The 17,900-nt window shown below is 41.5% G+C and overlaps 1 protein-coding gene across 3 annotated transcripts in view; it reads left to right on the top strand.

The window, feature by feature from the left end:
- The window catches only part of spock1 (SPARC (osteonectin), cwcv and kazal like domains proteoglycan 1), an 88,193-nt gene that overhangs the window by 53,631 nt on the left and 16,662 nt on the right, over positions 1 to 17,900 (top strand). For 2 of the 3 annotated variants that reach the window (XM_087171061.1, XM_087171062.1), the window contains exons 4-7: positions 1,849 to 1,929; positions 12,271 to 12,385; positions 14,792 to 14,924; positions 17,482 to 17,602. In XM_087171061.1, coding sequence (XP_087027187.1) covers positions 1,849 to 1,929; positions 12,271 to 12,385; positions 14,792 to 14,924; positions 17,482 to 17,602 — 450 coding nt within the window. The remainder of the gene's footprint in view (positions 1 to 1,848; positions 1,930 to 12,270; positions 12,386 to 14,791; positions 14,925 to 17,481; positions 17,603 to 17,900) is intronic. The other variant, XM_087171063.1, reaches the window with a different exon arrangement.

A 17,900-nucleotide genomic window follows, 5' to 3' on the forward strand; every position in this document is an offset into this window, starting at 1 on the left:
TAAAAAGTGACTCACTATCCACGACCCTCGGCTCAGCTCTTATCTCCCTCTTTCAGGGGGGTGAGTGCTCGCAGTGTTAAGTCTTACCACATAAACGGGACTATCAGCTGAAATGCACACGTACATGCTACAGTGATTTCAAGCGTATGCGGTAAATTAACCAGTCACACACACACACACACACACACACACACACACACACACACACACACACACACACATACACACACAGAGCCAGTAATGATACCTGGAGCCTGCTGACACGCAGGGGAAGGAAATTTACACAGTCACAGCGAGGGTATTGTTAATTTAATGAACAGATGAAACCAATCATATCAGCAAAGCATTTAAATTTCTGTTTAGGCTGGAAAAGAAGGGATGGTATGAAAGAAGAGGAACTGAAGACCTAGTGAAAAATGGTGATTAGGAAATGCAGGCAGACCCACGGTGAGGCGAGTGAATTGTTACTGCCCTGGACCTCCAGTTTACAAAGGCAGAGCCAAAATCAACAACAAACTCAAAGCAAAATGAAGTTGTGACTCAATGGACAGCAAGCAGTGAAGCCACTGCTGAACAGGCTGTTTCCAAGGGGAGATACACACAACAGTGAATCACATTGGGAGAAGTGTGTGTGTGTGTGTATGTGTGTGTGTGTGTGTGTATGTGTTTGAGTGTGTGTGTGTTTATGTGCCCTTTGTGCCCTGTGGCCAATAGAGCCTCCAATCATCATCATAAATTAGGATAAATAAACTTGAAAGGATGTGAGCAGACAGCTGTTGCTAGCGATCATAGCAGAAGCCCCCAGGCGAAATGCCAGCACGCGAAAGGGACAGTAGCATAAGAGAGTCTCGAGGGAGGAAGACAGAGGGAGATATACAAAGATATACAGGCACGAGGCCTACAAAGAGCACTTGAGAGAGATTGCCTGTAGAGAGGATAAGTCAGAGATAAGAAAAACGTACTATAATGAGCAGAGGTGGGGTCTTGGCAGAAGAGAGGGAGTGGAAGAATAATGGAAAGAGGACGTATTGTCAAGAAAATGTTGGACCAACTTTTCCCTCATATGCACACACATCTCCTTACTTCATCCTGGTCATTATACACAGTCCACGGTCGGAAGCCTCAACCAGTAAATACAGGCGATGGATGAGTTTGTGAGTTAATCATCTCAGGGTGTTAATGTCACAGCCTACAGACAGACATGACAAACTCCCTGTACCTCAGTGCTTGGCTGCTCTGCTCCCTCCCCGAGGCTCTGCTGGCCTGCTTCCCTGTGGGATGCTGTAGCTTCTGCAGTGTTAGTGTAAGAGAGAGGCCGGATTAGTGTTTTTCTATCTAGATGGATAGGTGCATTGCTTTCCCTTGGCTGTGTTTACTTGTCTTTTTTGTTCGGCAATGATGCTACAATGATTATTCCTGTCAGATTGCTAGTTCAAAAAACGAACAGGCATTTCTGAAGCTTAGTAACGAACATGTTCTAACTGGTTTGTTTAATCTGTACAAAAACGGTAACATGAAAACAACAATTTGAGGTTTTAGGGGAGTAGTTGTGTTAGCGCAGTGGTGCCAGGCAACCAGCAGATAGAGATGTGACATGTCAATGCTGGTACTGTTGGTGTATTTTTGTACTTTGGATGGAGCCAGGCTAGCTGTCTTCCCCTGCCTCCAGTCTTTATGCTACACCTCAGCTCACTGACTCAGTCGACACAAATGAAATACGTTGATCTTCTCTTCCAGTGCAATAACTAAATCTCACAAAATGTTGACCTATTCCTTTAAGCATGTAAGAACATTTCTAATTATTCAGTTTTTTGTTTTGTTTGCTTCGTTTTTTTTTGGCTTTTTTAGAGCGAGAGGCCGAACCTGATAGATATGGAAACCCGGGAACTAAAGCCCACCCCGGCTTAGCCAAGAAGACAGTACAGGAGGGTGAGTTCAGACACCACCATTTTCATCAGGGTGGGGAGGGTTTTTTTTTTTCTCCATCATCATTTCCACTGAGTTGAGGAAATCCCTTCAGCAAACATGCAGTCAAACGTCGGTTGATACTGTAACCATCCTGTTCTACAGTAGCGCAGTAGCTAATATACTGTATGTGTTGTTGGGCTGTAATGATCACTGTGCTGATCTACTTGTCTTATAGTGAAATCTGGATTATTAGGTTTAATGAGCAATGAATGTCTTGATAGACGGTGGTTGTTCACAACAGACTGTGCCAATACTTGTCACTGAGCTTAAATCTTTCTGCTTTGCCATCTCACTTGCATTTCCCATAAAACAGTGGTTATAATACAGCAGTGTTTAATACAATTAGTTCTCCACCCCATCTCAGGTTGTGTGCAGAGATGTCAGCATGGGGAAGAGAGATAACCAAGCTCACAGCTCGTCCTCTCAACTAGATAGAGCATGGCTAATTCACGCACAGGATGATCAAAGCCAGCCCCTTCAGAAACATGGAGCTATTTCCAGGGTTAGCTCCACTACTAACATTATGGTGTGTTAGTGCAGGCTAACATCATAATTTGAGACTTAACAAGTGGGCCGTAATATACTGGAGTACAGATTTCCCTTCTCAGAGGACCGTGGCATACCTGTCAGTTCTGGTGTTTGTGCTTGTAGCCGAGCAGAGCTCAACAGGCTAATGTGGGTGTAGTGGGCTGAAATCCTTTGTAATGCTGTTTGTTTGACTTTACCAAAGGCAACATCCAGTACATTTAAGATACTTATTCCCCATAATCATACAGAGACATGTGCGGTGTGAAAAGAAATGCAGCAATGTACCAGCAAAGGCATAGAAGAAGAAGCCTGCAAGCTAATACATTTGGGTGTAAACAATGAAAGTTTCAAACATTTAGTAAATTTATAAGGAGAGACATGTATGCAACACATTTATTAGTAATAAAATACAATAACAGGTAATCCAAGATCTGATGTCCACTCACCTGAAGTTGGTGACATGGCATGCCCACAAAGAGCGTGCACGTGGGGCGAAGTGACAGGCGATGAGAGAACTTGTTCCACTACAGGTCAAATAAGTTCCGCCACAGTAAGGCTCCAGAGTTCTGCTTAAATGATAACAGAGTCGGCAAACGGAAAACTAAATGGGGAACCAATTGGTAAATCAAAATGCAAATTGAAATGACACTGATGCCGTCAGCAGCAGCAGCACATTGTTATCGGTTCTATAATCAATTACATGTGTTTTGATCTAATTCAATGTGAGATAAGATGCTTGGTAACATGGTAATCCACAGTATCGAAAATCCCAGATAAATCCACAAAAAGAGCCGAAGCCACATTGTGAGCGTCAGCCTCAATAAATTGTGTTATTTACATCTTGTTTTTGATGTTATCTTGATGAGCTCTGATGAAGCCAGTTACAACATTCTAGCGTTGCACATCCTGTGTTGCAGGTCTCTCATTGAAAGCCCCAATTCAAAGATTTAAATCAAAGCACATGCTGTGATTGGGAATGCATTTGTTCCAAACCAGAGTGAACATGTCAGTAGCTCATGTAGGAATGTAAGTGAGTCACTGATGTTGACCCCTCGTGTGCTGAAAAACCCTGCTCATTTTCCCTTTTTAAATTAAGCAAAATATGAGTTTTTTTTGTTTTTTTTTTTAATTACATATCAAATCATCTCACTCTTTATTCTACCCTTGTCTGCTGTGTGGTGAGAGTCACTGTGTGGTGCAGTAATCTGGCTGGGGGCATGATGTGTCAGTTCAGCACATGAGCTTCGCCATCGAGATACAATGTAAAGAAAGAAGAGATTAAAAAGGTGTTTTAAATATAGATTAATTTAACAGTCTGGTATTCCACCTGTTTGTGACTTTACTACATGCTCTAGGTGAAATGATGATTTAATGGACATACAGAGCTTTAGTATCAGGTACTGTTGTCTTGTATAATTTTTTGACAAACATTGATAAAATGGTAAACATGAGTGGATAATAGCACACGAGGAGACTAGATGGAGGTAGAGGAGATAGAGGGCTATCTACTCTTACTCATTCATGCTCACACACACACGATGAGACACCCTTCAGCTGCAGATTAATGAATGCCTCAGTCTAGGACAGTGCAAAAACATTTAATTATCATTGACACTGAAGGTGAGGCAAGAGGCCAGATCTGTCATCCGCCTGTGTGTGTGTGTGTGTGTGTGTGTGTGTGTGTGTGTGTGTGTGTGTGTGTGTGTGTGTGTGTGAGGAAGAAGAGGAAAAAGTGGAACAGATCACATTGCGTCAGTGAAGAATCAAGCTATAAGTCAAGAGTGCAGTCTTTCATTGTGACCGCTCCCGAAATTGACTAAAGGTCAAACTGCCACAAAATGCTTGTCTGGCAGCAACACATGGCCAGTTAAGAGTCTAGGGGATCTTTTTTAAGGCAGAAGAAGAGACCACTTGACATTGTACAAGTGTAAAGAAGTGAATAAAAATAAAGCCTTTTCATGCTGCACGGATGCTAACATTCCCTTCTGACCTTGCCACAGTCAACCAGACAAAAATAAAGTGGCTTTGACTTTGATTCTAATACAAAAGATTTTCATTCTGCATTAAAATGTAAATTATGAGAAATATAAAACATGGACAGTGATGTTGATTGAAGTAACTTCAAGCTCTGCACTTATAGTTCTGTCTGTTTTGTAGACGCTGTAGGAGTGATGGCAATGTCTCTGTCGGCCACCACATGGTCCAGAATGAAAATCTCAACAACTCAACTACTTTCTGCATCAAATTTCTCACAGGCGTTCATGGTCCCTGGAGGATGAGTCCTATTGACTTTGATCCTGAGTTTTCCATGGTCCAAGTTTGGTTTTTGACCAAATATCTTTAAAAAAAAAAAAAAAGACTTTCCCATCAGCCTCAGCTGTGGTTTGTGTTTAGTGCTAATAAATGTTAGCATGCTAAAACACTAAAGTAAGAACATATTAATGTAAATATTATCCCCGCTAAACATCAGCATGTTAGCATTGTCATTGTTAGCATTTAGCTCAAAGCACCGCTGTGCATTAGTAGTTTTCTCTCCTAACAGTTTGAAATGAAGCCCTTCATAAACCACATACACTGACCTGTTAGCCTTTACAACTTGGTTTTAAGAAGGTGGATACAGCTCGAGACTTAAGCATCTGCATCAACCGTTGTTTGTATTTCTCTGCGGGTGTGTGTGTTCCCTCGAACCAAAGAAATTTCATGCATATTCTATTTTATTTCTACTCTCTCAGTTTTCCCTAATGATGGTTAGAATTGTAAACACACTTAAAGCAGAAAAGGTTATGCATAACTTTCTTTAGCTGTGACAATTAGCAACTTCCACCTGAATTTAATGCCCTCTTGTGAGCACATGCTCCTTTGCTTTGAAGCCATCTTCAAAGACTTTGATTATTTGCTTCCATAGTGTTCTTTTAAAAATGCTTTGCTGCCAGCAACAGCCTCACAAAACATCCTCTTACGGGGCTTTTTTGCGACAATGTGTGTGTATGCGTGTGTGTGTGTGTGTGTGTGTGTGTGTGTGTGTGTGTTTGTGTGTGTGTGTGTGTGTGATTGAATGTGTGTATAATGGTTGTGTGGCAGGGATGAATATTCAGTTTGTAAGCGATAGTCAATAGCCTCCCTTTCTCTCTCCAGATATTTTTCTCCTGTAAGCCACTGTGGTTTCTTCTCTGACATTCAAACTGAAACAGCCTGTTTATCTTCTCCATTCCACAGTTACATCCACAATGATATGATTTACCCATGTTTTCAATAATTAATTTTCTGGATGGTGAATCTGTTCTATCACTGCGTTCTCCCATAGGCCTCTGTGTGCGTTCATGCCTTCATCATTCCTCTCTGTCATCCCTCGCACCAATGCCTCTCACAGGGCAAACAGTCAGACCCCGAGGAACACTCACAAAGCAGAGAGAGAAGGAGGTTTTATCTCCTCCTGATCTGTTTGTCTTTCTGTTTTCTCTCTCTCCCCATTTCTTGCTCTACTCTGCAGCCCCCCAGGTGAAGGAGGAGAAACACCTTTTTAATTAGTTTATCAGGGCCTGAAAGTGATGCTCATTTTTCTAATAACAGTCAGAAATGTATCCTTGGGGAATGGTTGTTGAAGCTCTTGTTTATTTAATTTCATACTTGTTTATTTGCTATTAGAAACAGTAGCTGGGGAGAGCAAACAATGGAGAGCAATGGAGCACAGTGTCGATAAAGGAGCACACACCCACACGCACAGACTACAAAAAACCTCATTGACCCACGTCCAGCTCAGCAGCAATTAATTTAAGGTCATCCTTTACTCCCTGACAGGGCTTGTTGGTGATGTGGCCTCTTCTATTGGACTATGACTATCTTTATTATCCAATCACTGCACTCTGTTCTGGACACCGTCCAGTATTAGAGGACACAGGAACAATGTTAAATCTTACCCTTCTCCTCTATAGCCACTTTTTCTTGTCTCTTAAGGAACATTAAGGGGAAGGAAATAGGGAGAGGAAATCTTGAGGAGACAAAAAAGTGGAAGAATGGGACAATTTCCTGTCAACTTTAATTGTAATAAAATTTTACAGCTTCAAGTATAATGTGCTTTTCTGCCAGGAACCCACTTGGAAATGTTGCAGCAATTAAATAGCTGGAAGATATGTTCAGGGTTGAATCATCCAAGAGCTTTTTAAAGAAGTATTTTTTGCACACTGTAGACAATAAATTGCCGGATTTGCAGCTTGCCTTCATGAATAACAGTGCAACAACAGTGCCACAATAAACAACACAATCTTTCATGAAGAAAAATTATGATTTTCATTCTAAAATTGAATTCCCTCTGTTTTAAAGCTTGGTATATACACTCAGCTGGCAGTTTATTAGGTACACCGTGCTAAAACTAATAACTAAGTCTGTTACAGCAGGTAAATCCTACCTTCATGAAGGTTATAATGTTCAGTTTGCGCTGCACCTGTTCTAGAGAGGTGTTGATTCAACTTTATGGTCATTCTGGAAGCTGCACTTTGTGGTTTTAATTGCATTGCATTATACGAACAGGTGTTTCTATGATTTTTTTCCACCTCCTTTATATCAGTGAGGGTGGGCTAAATAACAGAAACCCCTCTCCGTGTAATGCAGTACAATTCAACAGCACCACAAGTGACATTCTTCAAAGTTGAATCAGCACCTCTCCAAAACAGTTTCAATAAAAACTGAACATTACAACCTTCATGAAGCAGGACTTATTGTAGCATGTGCCTTACTTTGAACTACCACCTGAGTGTACACAAATAAAAGTTGCATTGGAAATGGAACACCCTCTAATGTTTGATGTAAAGAAATAGCGGATTAGTTTTTCATTCACTAAGCTGAATAAGAATAGGTGTCTTAATTTTTCTGTGCTGTTTCTAGCTCTCCTCTAGCTGGCCGTGTTTGCCCTGTGGCTCCCTGATGGCTCTGAGCTGCCGACGTTGAGAGAGGGAGGGACAGAGGGAAGTGATGGAAGTCAGTCCATGAACCTTTTCTAATGGATGGACACACAATGTGCACAAGAGAGCACTGTAACTGCGCTGATGGCAGGAATGTAGAGCGAGGGCAGAATGATGGTACTGTAGATATATTGCAACACCGCCACACCTACACACACAGAGGAACAAAGCAATGATTGCTGGGACATGAGCAGGTCGGTGAGGAGAGCTCTTGTAAAATGACTTGTGAGACCTTTGTTAAAACTACAGCGTAGATAAAAAGACAAATGTTGTCAAAGGAACTTGCAAAAGCAAAACATAACATTCACATATTCCTTTACATGTTTGCAGAGAGCTTATGGATCCCTCTTAGAAAATATAGCCACACTAATAATGGGCATAATTTTCACATGGGCTTATTGAAGATGACTTTCATCTTCATGTTCAGTCAGATCAAGCTTTTTGTTACTGTAATTTTTCTCTCAGATGCAGCACAACTTTTGAGTTCAGCAGGGAATATGTTTTCTTTTATGTATTTGCTGTGCTCTCTGAGCATGAGCTACCAACCAAGGACTATATCGATCCCCTCCAGTATATAAAAGCAGATCTGACCAGATGGTAGCTGGGATGATTCTGGGTCTGCAGCAACAGCACAGCTTTCAAAGCATGCAGCAGCACAGCAGTGAAATATACAACAGCCACTAGGTGTCCATGGTGTCAACACATTTTTAAAGTCAGATTATAAAGGTCTTACAACTCCATGAACAGGAGTATTCACATCATAGGGCTACAACTTTTTAAAATAAAATATAAAAAAAATGTATGGTGTAGATACTGTACATTATAGATTATACTGTATATACACAGAAATATTGGATCACTTCAATTTAATATTATACGATTCATTTAGACTGTGAATTCACGAATGGAGAATATAATTGGCTCAGCCACTGAACTCACACTTGCTGATTAGCATCAACTGCTTCACCAGCTGCTTGGTTGTCAGCTGACTAGTAACGTCCAGTCATATCCATGCACTGATGCAGACATGCCAAGGCTGTTTGCTGCAGCAGCTGCCTTCACCACCGCAACCTCTTCCCATAACGGTCCCTTAACACTGTACAATTTCGGTCCCAGACAAAAGATGACAGTCGTGAGAGAAACATGATGAAATCAATGGTCATAAGTAAAAAAAAAACAAAAAAAAAAAAAACCTGGTTTTAAATCACACTGTTCACTAGCGGCCAATTTAGAGCTTTAGCGACCAAGGACCAAAGGCGGCATCAAAATTCTGACCGTCAGAAATCACAACCCCACAATGTGACTGCTGCTACAGCTTTTTGTTCACAAGCCAAGACATCAAAATGCAACAGGAAATGACAGCACTGCTACTACCACTCTTTAGAGGTTTGCAAAGAAGGGACAGTGTTATGGCTATGTACATTTTTTTTGTTTTGCTACATGAGAGCCAATGGTGATGGATTACACAGTGGTTACACGTCTCTGCTTGCATCAGTGTTTTTTTGGGGGTTTTCTTCTAATGCTAAGAGTCATCGCCATCTGACACACCTCAACATTAATATTTGAAAGTCTGGCCAAGACTTACCGATCTAACACATCCAATAATGTTAGATGGTGTTGTTTATGTATGTGTAAGCGGGATTAGGTCTCCAAGCAAGAATAATTATGCTGCTTACATTGTTTGGGGTTGAGCCAAGTTATAGAGCAGAGCCTTTTCCACTAAATGTAACTACATGGCCACTTGCTATAATTGGTAATATCCCTGAATGTGAGTGCCTCTAATTGAAATACACATTATTTTAAAGAATTTTACACAACAATGCCGTGTTCATATCCAAGAAAATGTTTGGAATCAACAGTCAACACCATGTGTCAGTCTCAAACTAAGTGTAAATGTGCCTAACTTTATTTCAAACTGAGGAGATTTGTGTCTATTTGTTAATCATCTGCCATTGTCTTGTGCCCTCACTGCTCTCAGCCACAGCTCTGCCAGCTCTTCCATCTGTCTCACCCCTACAGACTGGTAACCCAGCACCCGGGGGTCAACAGTCAACCTTACACAGGCCGAGGACGATGGCCAGACAAATAAGTAGTGGCGTCTGTGTGTACAGCTGCTGCTCTTGCTCACAAACTGTACCTATAACATTATAAAGAAAACACACACGACTTAACTTCTCCCTGTTTATTCCTCCCTCGTTAGATACCGGTTTCATAGCACAGTCTACACACTTTCCCCGTTCAGCAGTGTCTGATGAAGAATCATAATATTTACTTCACGCACTCTCTCTCTCTCTCTCTCTCACACACACACACACACGGGCACATATCCTTTACACTTGTTCATTTGGCAAAGTCTTATCAGCAGCAGGCGACCTTGTTCATTTACATAAATCAATAACATTTTCAAGGTAAAAATGTGGTTTAGGGTGTGAAAAGGAGTTTTACGTGGCACTTTGGAATGAATGGATATGCAATAAGGCATGTCAAGTGCTCATGCAAATTAACTTATTCACACACACAAGGATGAGAATAAAGTCATACTTAAGATTAGAGAGAAGAGAGAGGAATAAAAGGAGATGAGAGACACGTATTGAGGAAAGTGAAAGCGAGGTGGCGAGAGTGTGCTGCAGTGCTCCTGCATTACAATTGATTGGCTGGTTTAACCGCCAATGCTGCTCACTCAAGCTTTAAATAGATGGATAAAACTCTCTTTTACCCAGCACTCCTCCTCCTCTTCATCCTGTCATTTTCTCCTTTCCTTTCCTTTCCTTTGCTTTGCTTTGCTTTACTTTCTTTTCCTTCCCTTTCTTTTCCTTTCCTTTCCACTATTCTTCCCTCTTTTTTCTCTTCGCCTTTGCTTTCTGTTTTCCTCTCCTTTCTTCTCCTGTCCTCTCCTCGCCTTGCCTCACCTCGCCTCTCCTCTCCTTTCCTCTCCTCTCCTCGCTTCTACTCACCTCTCCTCTCCTCTCCTCTCCTTTCCTGTCCTTTCCTCTCCTCTCCTCTCCTCTCCTCTCCTTTCCTCTCCTTTCCTCTCCTGTCTTTACACCATAAATATTAAAATCGCATCATCTGAGAATGATTTCACATTCACAGCATCATTGTCTCTCCAAATTAACTGTTTTACTGTTGATGAGAAAATTTTATCTGTGTAATGCTCTACACGTGATGCTTTGCATATTTGTGTGTGTGTGTGTGTGTATGTGTGGGTGGATAAACTGACTCGCTCATTTGTATGTGTGTGTCTGATTTCCAATTTGTCCGAGAGGGGAGGTCACACACTGATCTGAAATTGTCCTCCAATCCTCTGTTAACCAGATACGTTCCCCCTTCTTTCTTTTTTTTCCTCCGGTCCTTCCTCTCTCCCTCTCTCCTCTCTACCATTCATCTCTCACTTCCTCGCAGTGATAAGTCGTTTTAAAGCAAAGTGAAATAAGATGAGTTTCCTCCAGCGCTGATAGATTTAGGTGAGGGCAGGTCCAAATAAGCAGGCGAGAGGAAAACTTGTTGCAGAACAGACAGCTATCTCTCTACATTTTGGAGAATATGAGAGGGCACGCAGGCTTGTAAATGTGTTTATGCATCTGTGTATGTGTTTCAAAGGAAGCTAGTGTGTTGCTCATTTTTGACGGATGTGTGCCGCGTACTATGAATCTCCTCCCTTGAGACTATCTAAACCTCACCATCTTATACCTTGAAGATAAAGAAAGCTCTCCTAATATCCTCTGGCAGAGTTACGTATGTTTACAGGTGGTGTGTGTAGCTATTCATTCACTCTTACATTTGGTTGTAGAGATTACAGCGTTTCCGCCAGGGGAGAGAAGAAATACTCCCGTCATGTCTGAGTCTCTGGCTGATTTAACGCTGATAAACCAGCATGTACACAGCAGTGCATTGTGCCATCAGGTCAGAAACTAGTTGATGTTCGCATCAGACACCAGCTGTGGCTCAAACATTACCCATTAGGGCCCTAATGGAGACAAGGCCAGTCTCGTTCTATGATGTTAGCAGCCACATGCTAATGACTTGTACATAACACAGGGCTTTGATCTATACACTCTGTAGTCATTCTTAATTAACTTGGGATTTGAAACCATTTTTAGTCCATTTACCATGACGACAGCATGTGGTCTCTGTATGTGGTTTAAAACCCACTTTGTCTTTGATCTCATTTTATTAGCTTTGTCCTTTTTGTTGGTTTTGTTCATTATAAAGGATTTTTATCTTTCTTTAATCCAAATCTAGCACAGCCGGTATGATTGACAGGGTCACCATGAGCACCAGTCCAGAGTCCACCGCCTGATGTTGGCTTGTCTCTCACTTCATTTGTACTAAAACCTCTCATTTCTCTCTCTCTTTTACTGCCACTGCGTCTTTTTTTCACCCCCTCCGCCCTCCGTTTTTCTCTTTTCTTCTATCTGTCAAATGAAAGTGGGTTTGTGCTGTTAGCCTAGTGTGAAACGACACAATGCTCAGAGTCAATGAGCTGCTTTGATCTTTTGTCACCTTGGACACCAGCCAGCTGTGCCTGGCTGCCACGGCGATAATGTCACTGTGGAGATTGATTTGGCAGAAGATGGGGTCGTCGCTCAGAGAGAATAGTCTTCATTAAGAGCGGGTCACACCACGGAAAACTCGACGTTTACTTCATACTTTTTACCATTCTTCCTCGCTGTATTTTTCTCCAACTCATTATTTTTTCTCCCTGCTTCACTTAGTAGAGTGTAAGAATCTACCAGCTGGAAAAAAACAAAAGAACAGCTGCATCACCAATTTTTGCAGCTCAGACATGAAGTTTGTACCTGCTCTCTCCCTGTAGGCCCAGATGCCACCAAGGATCCATGTCTGAAGGTGCGCTGTCCTCCTCACAAGGTGTGTGTCAGCCATGACTACCAGACAGCCGTCTGCACCAATCACAAGCAGCCAGCTCACAGGTAAGAACCAAGTTATGTGACATTTATTTCTCAGCATCAGTGTTATCTCCAAAAAACAACAAACACGTTGAACTTTAATATGCTACAGACCCTCAGGTTACACCCAGCAGGAAGCATGAAGTAGTATTTAGTGTTTTGAGTGTTAACACTACGTAAGAATCTGCATTAGTGACAGACATAATGACGCACATTCTCAACACCAATTAATTTCAATAAAACTATCTGTTTGCTCTTTGGACTCTGTCAGCACACAATTTGTTTGTGTTTTCAACCTTGTCATGTTGCCAATTTTAAGGCTTTTCAATTTTTCAGTTCAAGAAGCATTTCACCCGAAAGACATCCCAATGTGTTTTGTCTGCGTCTTGAGTTTAATTGATTTCCTCAAGTCATTAGCTCCTAAGATATTCTTTTTTAATGCTTTTGCTTGTATTGCATTAATTGCAACTCTTATTTGCAACTTAATATGTCAGATGATTCACTTGAAATCCCAATAGCATCACTCACTGAAGCTTTGGACCATGATGTCATTTTATCTCGTTAAAGTAGTTGCAACAATTAGCATAACACAGATTCATTGACCTCTCAGAAGGCAAATCCAAACTTTGTTGCTGTCAATATATCTGAAAACAGTACTTTACACTATGGTTGCAGCATGTCCAGTTTATCCAGGAGATGAGTCAACAAGCAAATTAGTTTTGTTCTCTACAAGGCAGCGGTCAAACCAAATGTCCCAAGCAGAGTTTTTTCTCCTTCTTCTTGAAATTGATATAGTTCTGCAAAGACCTGACTTCCCTTCTTGATTGATAATGTTCGGCTGCAGGCATGTACATTTAAATTAACAGCAAGTATAATTGAGGAACCTTTACGGAGGCTTGCCCTGTTCATTTGTGAGCGCCTGCTGTGAAGGGGCTGTAGTGCCGTCAAAAACCAGATTAAAGCTACATGGAATCTCTCAGTAGGGGGCTGAAGTACAGCAGTATATGAGGCAGAGAGAGGTGACTTTCTTGTTCCTGTTTGAGATTAATATGTCTATAGATTGTCTTTCAACTCCGCTCTCTGTAGCTGTCTCTGTCAGGGAATATTTGCCATGCGTACTCTAATTTCCCTGGCCAAGAAAATCCCGCCTTTCAAATCACACTAATAACTTGAACACAGTCTTGTGCTTCACTGCATTTATGCAAAGAGAGCTTGATCGGAGAGGATGAGAGGCATTGGGTTTGATTGGGAGGCAGATGAGGGCAAGCATCTCAGACAATGTTTATCAACTCACAGATTCCATTTTACCTCTGTCTTGCCTTGTCTGCCAGCACTTTTTTGTTTATCAGTGCAGTGTGCATGTCTAATCTGCTGTGGCAATCACTGTGGCTCGGTGTAATGAGTGTGATAGTGGCTGATAGGCTGCTTGGGATTTAAATGTTCAGGTATCAAAAGCAACCAGCTCTGATTACACTTGTTTTGCTGTGCCTTTGTTCTGATGTTTATATCTCATATTTCAGTTCTCTCAGATAGTGGGGGTATGTGATGGAAAAATATAAGCATTTATGAAATTAAGAGTAGTGATCTTTTGTATTTGTTCATACTCATGTGTAGGTTGGTTAAACTGTAAGATTTATGATGAATGGTGGCTCTTTTAACTGTATTTACTTTTATCATTTTCTAATGCTTTGCCAGTCTTATATAAAAACCTTTGCCTGATTACCTGGATGGCTGTGTGTGTTCGCTCAGGGTGTTCCATTTGTCACACCAAAATACATAAATATTAAATAAATATTCCAGCAGTAAGATGGACAGTGTGCAGAAGTATTTTTAGATTTTGGTTCAAGTTGTGCTTTCCTGTGACGCACCTGCTACATATTCACATGTGCAGAGATTTTCTTGCTGTGAAACAGGTTATACGTATGACCGTGGAATCTCCACCCGATCACTTCAGTAGCTGATTTTCACTTTGCACCATTTGTTGTCATCACATTCGTTTTTCTGTAGAGTCTCTCTGGCTCTAATTCCATCTCTGCTCGATGGATCACAAGGCAGCAGGGTGTTCAGTGAGAGCACTTAGATAGAAAATTGCTGCGAGATTTGGATCAAGCGTAATTACACTGGTTATTGAAAAGGCCACGGTGGACCAATCAGGACTCGCTCTGCTTCAGCTGACCCTGAAAACCAGAAACACTTTTCAAACTTTCTGCTCAGTAGAAAACCGATTTTGCTAGTTTCGAGAATATTCCTGCCTGGAAAGTTATGACCACACGTTTCCCTCGCACACGAGAGCAGTGTTTGTGAAAATGCAATATGTACACTAGAAAGGTTGTGGAGAGCCTCATCGTTGTTTTACTTAAGATTGACAAAAAATGTGATTCATGACTTTCTGACATTAAGAAATCTTCTTCTTGGTTCTATTTTCCTCAGTGTGAAACCCAGGAAAGGTAGTGTGGGCCACAAGCAAAGGCTTGAAGCTGGTCCTCATGGGAAATGTAGGCTCTGCTCGGCCCTCCACTCAACTCCTGTGTGTGGATCTGATGGGCACACCTACTCCTCTAAGGTGAGATGTCTCTTTTCCATTTATCTCTCTTTAGTTTTTCACATTCTTTACCCATGTTGATTATCAACCATGTATAATATCAAACATAAATGTTACCCCCCTCCATGTTGATCTCAGTAGGACTTTTTCTCACAGTCTGTTGGGCAAATGGCTGAGAACAGGGTCGGCTCTCAGAGGTAAAAAATCACCTCTGGATGATTTGGGAAAGCTCTCTAACCGACACCATCTCTCATCTGACTCTATAGCCACTCACTCTCGGCTACATTAAATCACGCAGAAATCACAATGCCATCACAGAGAAGAAGTTTAACCTTTGTGATTAGTCAAGAAGGAAATTAAATAAAGAAAGATCAGACTGAGGAACTGTGAAGAGTGAAATCAGCTGAAAGAGACTGTGGATTCTTATTGACATCCACATTCATATCTTATTGTTGCCGTGTTCAGCCTCTGGTTGCCAGGGGTGAAGCACAATCTAATACACAGGAAGCTCATACAAATGGGCGATATAAGACATTTCTTGATTGTCTTGCACTGCCGAATAAAGTCTCTGTGACAGGAATATTGAAAAAGTGGAGAGAGCTACAAGCTTTCAGGACCCCTATATACTGTTGTCATTTGCTCTGTATTATTCATTAATTGCAGTGTTTCAGTCAGGGATATAATGGTGTCTGAGGAGACAGAATCAATATAAGTAAACATTTGAGAGAGGCAATTGTGTTTTCTTTCCCATGAAGTCTGTTGTTGATCCAAACATCAGCCATGTTTCTGAAGTCAGTTCTGCAGGAAATGAATGGACAACCAGACATTTGGTGATCGTGTGGTTTTCAGTTTAAACGCAGGGTTAAACCTGAGAGTTGGAGTTTCACCTCCCCATGTATGAGGAAGTCAGGATATTGGCTTTCCTAATGACCTACCTACTGTGTGTGTAAGCTGAGGCTGTGCTGAGGAGGAGAGGTGTGGAAGGAGAAACAAGAGGAAGAACAAAAGGAGGCGGAGGGCTGGGGAGTCCCTCTGCTCTCTGCGGTAATTTAGTTGGAGGGGTTCAGTTAGCTGGTGGAGTGATGGGTCCCTGTGGCCCAACTTAAACTCTGCTCACCAGTGAGCTGCTGGTCTCAAGCTTATTCATGTTTTATTATTACATTACATGCCTCCCTCATCGTAACCACACACACACACTCACACACACACACACACACACACACACACACACACACACACTCAATATCCTATTAAGAGGACACTGCTCTTATCTCCTGAGAGGCTTCAGCCCACTAAGTTAAGTCCATTACTTCCCTCCTTTTAAATCATCCCTCCTCTCCTCTCCCCTTTTTACTCCACCAAGTCAGGTGTTAAAGCACTGTTTCATCAAAACCACATTAACCCCTAGAGAGAGACAAACATAAAGATTCATGGGGCCTCTCCTTGTGCTGACAGTGACTGGGGGAGGTCATCCATTTCCTGGGCTTTCTCTCTCTCTCTCTCTCTCTCTCTCTCTCTCTCTCTCTCTCTCTCTCTCTCTCTCTCTCCCTCCCTCCCCAGACAACTAATTCAATATCTTGAGAACAGGACAGAGCGCTGTTCCTTTGTCAACAAATTTTATTAAGCAACATTAGCAGGGCTATCAAAGAGGTGACAGGGAGGAAATGATGGATTTGAATTAGAATGTGGGAAATGAAAGTGCTGGCGGGATAAGGCTAAGCCTGTGTATGGCATGATATGTGTATAAATGTTTATGCACAGTCATGGTCCCACCCTGACAAAACCTGTCGTCATCATCTCGCAAACAGAATTTACATAACTCATCTCAGTTTTCATTATTCCTCTTGAAAGGATCTTGTAATTGGATTTTTTTCCCCCCCAACTAGTCCAAACAATTTCTTACCCCTCACTTACCTGAAATGAGATTTATACTGTTAAATTACATTCTGAAGTAGTCCATCTTGCTTTTTGCATTGCATTATGTTTGTACTGCAGTGAATAATAGAAAATCGTTGGGCATCTCTGTGTCTAATGGTGTGTCTACATGGCTGCCTAATGGACATATCTGTTCACTGAAGATTAATGACCAATGCTGTCTCAGCAAATCTTTCCCTTAATCAGCTTGACAATAAAAAAAAGTTTGATTGTAAAAGTTTTGGTTTGGTTGGAATTTACATACCTGTAAACACAGTTACACATCCTGGATATGAATGGTCAAGAATTTGGGATTCCTCCTTATTTGTTCTATTGTATAGTTTCATTTCTTTTAAAGGAATACCCAGTGAATCAAATACTTCCATGAAGAAAAATAGATTTGATTAAGAACAGTCAAAAATCGGTGCAGTGAAGCTCAAAATATCCGGACTCTTCATTAGACCTTCTATACCTGGTCATTGCCTGCTTGGTTGTAGTCCACAGGAAGGTAGTTCTTCTTCTAGTCAGGTCAGGTGCGAGAGATTAGATTCAATGAAAAAGTTCCCAGCCCTTGAGACTGGGAAATAAAGTCTGTATTACCTTTTTTTACCGTTTTTTGTTCATTTTTAAAATTTTTATTTATTTATTTATTTATTTTTAACAGTGTAAGCTGGAGTTCCACAGCTGCCTCTCTGGAAAGACGATCTCAGTAAAATGTGATGGACTGTGTCCCTGTCTGCCTGGTCTGGAGTTCGGCAGTCCACCACACAAGACTGAGAAGGCTGGTGAGTACAGTACTAAAGCTCTCTGTTCAGATGAACACATTTGTGAGTAACCTTCTGCTCAGCTATCCATCCATCTACCGTCGCTACAAACACAACCACATCTGCGGATTTCGGTTGTTAGATATTAAGTCATTTCATCTGTTGTGAGCTTAATAGTCATAGATATAAAGCGTAGGCTGAAGTTGGGCCAGTTAAACCACTTCTTTGTCTTTTACTGACGTGTGTATGTGTGTGTACAGCATGGATGGACGTTTCTATGCACATGCTTGTATGGGTAGACAGAGGGAAGGAAATGGAT

Source organism: Seriola lalandi, unplaced genomic scaffold, assembly GCF_002814215.2.
Source record: "Seriola lalandi dorsalis isolate HSWRI2012SDOR001 ecotype SW California unplaced genomic scaffold, Sedor1 jcf7180002054973, whole genome shotgun sequence".
Taxonomy (NCBI): Eukaryota; Metazoa; Chordata; class Actinopteri; order Carangiformes; family Carangidae; genus Seriola; species Seriola lalandi.